The sequence below is a fragment of the Apis dorsata genome, unplaced genomic scaffold (assembly GCF_000469605.1).
Source record: "Apis dorsata unplaced genomic scaffold, Apis dorsata 1.3 scaffold_734, whole genome shotgun sequence".
Classification (NCBI taxonomy): domain Eukaryota; kingdom Metazoa; phylum Arthropoda; class Insecta; order Hymenoptera; family Apidae; genus Apis; species Apis dorsata.
The window spans coordinates 139,569-144,534 of record NW_006263897.1 but is presented as its reverse complement, the minus strand read 5'-3'; the positions used below and the strand labels follow the sequence as shown (position 1 = coordinate 144,534).

The 4,966-nt window shown below is 34.4% G+C and overlaps 1 protein-coding gene across 2 annotated transcripts in view; it reads right to left on the bottom strand.

Annotated features, from left to right (window-relative positions):
* The window catches only part of LOC102675929 (mothers against decapentaplegic homolog 3), a 12,255-nt gene that overhangs the window by 2,082 nt on the left and 5,207 nt on the right, over nucleotides 1-4,966 (bottom strand). Inside the window, exons 2-6 of one of the 2 annotated variants that reach the window (XM_006622623.2) lie at nucleotides 3,974-4,182; nucleotides 3,448-3,671; nucleotides 3,140-3,363; nucleotides 2,693-3,006; nucleotides 2,347-2,616 (exon numbers count right to left, since the gene is read on the bottom strand). In XM_006622623.2, coding sequence (XP_006622686.1) covers nucleotides 2,348-2,616; nucleotides 2,693-3,006; nucleotides 3,140-3,363; nucleotides 3,448-3,671; nucleotides 3,974-4,182 — 1,240 coding nt within the window. In that variant the 3' untranslated portion in view covers nucleotide 2,347. Of the gene's footprint in view, nucleotides 1-2,188; nucleotides 2,617-2,692; nucleotides 3,007-3,139; nucleotides 3,364-3,447; nucleotides 3,672-3,973; nucleotides 4,183-4,966 lie in introns of those variants that run through there. The other variant, XM_006622624.2, reaches the window with a different exon arrangement.

Here is a 4,966-nt window from a genome sequence, read left to right as displayed (position 1 = left end):
AAAAAAAAAAAAAAAAAAAAAAAAGCAAAAGACAACTGAATCTATGCAATGATGCAAGAATGTTCATACATTGATATAAATATATTTTTTGCAATATGATAAAATACATAACTTCGTTATCTCACTTTGTTCGTATATTCTACGTGAAAGACGTTAAAATTTCTAAAAAATGGTTCTTTTTTCTTGGTTTTAATTTCAAATATAAAATATTTTATAAAATCTGCAATAAAATAGAAACTTTTAATACACTTGACTCTGAAACAATTTGTAAATAAATTTAAAATAGTATACAAACAATATATTCGATATATCTAAAAGTATCTCACATTCAAGGCCAGACTATTATTTTTCTGTATTCTATCTTCATGATAAAATTTTTTTGCGTTAACAAATTTTTAATTCATCATATTTTTCGTATCGTTTGAAAACTGTATGCGCTTATCATTTATTCATAATTTTCGTATAAAATTTTTAAAAATGCATTATTTATATTTTTTTCTATTTTTTTCGAAACTTATTTTGGAACATACATATATATGTATATAATCGAGATGATTAAGATTTTCTTTGTAAAAAACATTGTTTATAATTTTATATAACGAACTAAACACTTTTGCAATAATTTCTCAATCAACAAGTGCTTTGTTATATTGAACATCAATATCTAAATGTGTATTTTAACAATTTAAGCGCCACGTAGCATAACAGCGTTGCTCATAATCTACATCGAAAAATGCCGCAAATGCTAGTTTTCTTCTATGCTATAAGCATTAATAATACAAAAATTTTGATAATAATTTTACATTGTAAAACACAAATATCTTAGCGAACCCATAACTGTAAGCTATAATGTATTTAAACATTTTTCGATCAGATTCTTGCAATAACTCGTAGCACTCAAACGGTTAACACGTGCTATACAGCGCATAAAGTTTTGGACAATCGATATTAGTTATACGTACATAGTTTTCTCATTTATTATTGTATTGATCAATTTTTTTCCATGCGATATCAAGTAAATAGATATTTTTGTCTGCCACAGACTTCGTGCGCTTAATAATTCTATCAACGTTAAGAAATATAGCGCTTATTCTTAATAAGAATATCAATTATCATATCAATATAAGACACCATAATACACAACAACATTTTCAATTTCAATTCAAAAATGTTTGTTCAAACGTTGTTCGTACTATGTGCTGAATGATTTATCTCAAATGACTAACCATTCATTCAAAACTTCCAAATACAGTAGAAACATAATTATCCGTCCTGATGCGATCCATTGGGAGAATATTTGAATATTCTGGTCCATTCGAAGATGTAGTAATGTTAACAAACCGTGTAAATAGTTACATACATATTGAACACTGTAATCTTTCCTTATCATTATTATATAAAAGAAATAGACTTCATAGATATATTTCTTTTTTAACGTTTTATTCGTAGGAAAAACACTGACAATGACTCTGAATAGACCAGTTAGAAACTTTTCAACGGGTATACAAGTTTACCCATTCTATAGAAATTATTTTCAGTTGACTATAAATTGTGTAAATGTACATAATATGTATCATTTTGTAAGGTTTAACGTATACTGTACGATTAGAGTGCATTGCTTAACAAGCGATAAAAATATGTAAAGACTGAGTTTTTTTTTAATGTAATATACACACATATATATATATGCACTTACATTTATGATTCTAAATATAAGTAAATATATATATATATGTATATGCATATAGAATCGCGCTTGTTTTTCACTCTCTTAATTCGGTTAAAATCGGATTTGTAACCCTGGATCGTAGCACTATATCCACTCGAAAGTGTGATAAGTGAGTCAACAATATCTACTTATTTTGTTATTTAGTATTCTTGATCATAATGTTCCAGTTTAATGAAAAAATGGTTTTCTGTATAGGTGATACCTGTGTGAATGTTATTTTGAACCGGTCTTGTCTGCACTCTTTTGCCCACACATCGTCCTTTCCTTAATCTTCATAGGAAACATCGATGAACCATCGCGATTTGAGCACTTGAACATTCCTATAAGCTAATCAATCGCCAGTTTTATTTCCATTCGTCCGATCGAATGTTTTCCTGGCACTTTGAAAACGATTTCGTATTCCGTACACTTTTCAAGGTAGGATACACATACACGCTTCATGAAAACAGTAATCGTATATTTTTTCTTGCACTGTTTATCACTGTAGTCGGTGGTTGGAAAATATTCAGATAAAACAATGAATCCGCGGTAAGAAAAACCAATTTACACAACGACGATGACGACAATGACAGCACGCAAATCGTCCCTGTTTTCCATCAATGAGAAAAGCATACAACCTTATGACATCGAGGAACAGGGTAAACGCGGCGATCCCATCTGCGTGAGTACTCTATCGAGCCACTGTAATGGACCATTTAAATGCAACTCGATCCAACAAGGAGTCGACGTGACGGTTTGCCGACGATATGCCGCTCCCCAACCTTTTACAAAACTCATTCTGATCGTACACATTCGAGTCAATTGATACACAGCTTCGAATCCTTGTGAAACCGATTGCGATAACAATGCCGCAAATTCTTGATTGTTGAATATCTTCAAATTGCAACCTGTAAGGAAAAAAGCATCTAATGTAAAATATGCTTCCATTTCTTTATTAAAGAACACGTTGAATTATATCTTTACCGGGTGGTATTTTACAAACAGTGGCTGGATGCCAACCATAACGTTGATTACAATTAGGACTTTGCACAAAAATGCTCGAATCGGATAAACATTCGGCAAATACTTCACCACCAATATAATATAATCTAGCTCCTTTTCCGATATGTCGTCTCGTCTGTTCGACTACGGTATTTCGGTTTACGTTCGATAATAAACCCAAACAGAAACGTTCAGAATTACTGGGATCAGTGAATCCATCCACCGTTATGCTCGGTTGCGATGCATGAAAAGTCTCGCCTACTCTCGTATTTAGTTCATAGTAACTTATTGAACACCTAAGGAAAAAGAGAAGAAAGATAAATACATATAAAAGAATTGCTCCAATCAAGAATTAATCGTGCAATCAAATTGCAAAACAACTCGAATTTATTTGGCACAAGTAAATATAATTTATAGAGGATCTCTCACCAAAATGCTGGTTCACAGTACATCACTGGTTGTGCATCTACAGGACTGGGAGACAAACGCGATAAGGACATATTATCGTTGTGATCCATGTTATCACCATCTTCACTTATATAACCTGGAGGAGGAGTATCAGCAGGTGGATCCATAGATCCAGGTGCCGGATGTGGTGAACCCTGAACACTTCCTAGACTACCAACACTAGCCGGACTTGTTGCCTGCATACTCTAAAGGAAAATAAAAATTTTCAATCCAATATTTTTCGGATGTTATTACTCGAGACATAAAGGAAGTGTATATTCGATACTAACCTGCATTCCTTGATATGGATTGTTCGGTGGCTGTTGTTGTTGTTGCTGTTGTTGCTGTTGCGGCGATTGTGGTATACTTTGTTGATTATGGTGCTGGTGATTTAAAGTCGCGTGGAAACTCGTGTTTTCTGGCACACTGACACTGAGCTCCTCGATGGAAGTGTTATAAAGGACGGACTCGTCCCCGGCTAAATTATGCCGAGGTACGAGAATAGCTGGCAAAACTGTAAAGTTTTACCAATAATAATCATATAATCTTCTATTTTAATTTTTGTAAAAACCGATTAATGATACTTCCATCATCGTAAATGATGATTTTAACGATGGCTTTTTAATAAAATAAAAAGCAGTGATTGAATTGAAATCTTGAACCTGACGAATATATGCAAGTCAAGAATATATATATTAAACTGACAAAAAAACAATAGTTAAACTAAAAATGTGTATTCTCAAATCACGCAAATAATACGTGTAAATATAGACAAAAAATCATATGCAAAATCATTGAAATAAACAATTTACATACCTGGTGTTTGTATTCGTTGATAGTGGTACGGGTTAATGCAGACTTCGTCTCGTTTCTGCGTAAACGCGTACTCGCAATGCTCGATTGCTCTCAGTTCGTGGTGCGATTGCAAATCTGGCCAACGCCAAAGTCGGCAATAGATCACGTGCGGCAAACCTTTGCCGCGCACTCCTTGGACACCGTTGTCTCCGACACCGCCTGGGCTAGGCCTTTCGTCCAAAAACAAAACATGAGGAAACGATCGATCAACAAATCAATCTTATCTTATCTTTCTCTAACATTAAAAAAACAGTCTTAATCGACGAATGAATTCGGCGAATTATCACACAACGCTCTCACGATCTGTTCTCCCTCTAATTAATAATTTTAACGTGATCGCATCAACAAGTAACCCAGAATTTTAAACAAAATTGAATCCTATATTGATCGCATAATTTGATTTGAAGAAACGGGAATTGCGAAACAATACTCTGCGTTTATTGACTGTACCGCAAAGAGGATAGGATTGCCGAAACATCAAAGTTCGGCGAGTTGGGCGGGAGTGCTAGGCGCGAAACCAAGTCGTAAAACTCTCTTTAATGTAAGTATAGTATGTATATGCTCCCAACCAACTTCCTTCTGCTTCCTTTGCTCTCTCTCCCTCTTCCTCATTCGCTTTACTGCATTCGCGTCTGCCGCGCCGGAAGCGGTGGCGCCTACTGACAAAAAGAAACTACTATATATTAGGTATAACATTTTTCTTTTGACAAGAGTAACTAACGAATCGACTCGTTTGATCGAAAATTGTAACGCATCGTTTCTTTTTCAGATCTCCGTTCCGTAACTTTCTTGAAATCAACTGACTCGAACGAGCTCGAGGGAGATTCACCGGAAACGGAGGAACTGATTGCTGTCAAATGAAGGAAACGCGAGGTGAATGATCAACGCGGAAGTGACAGTACAATTTTACCCTATTGGCAATTTTACAATTCTGCCACTCGGACGTAAATTTTC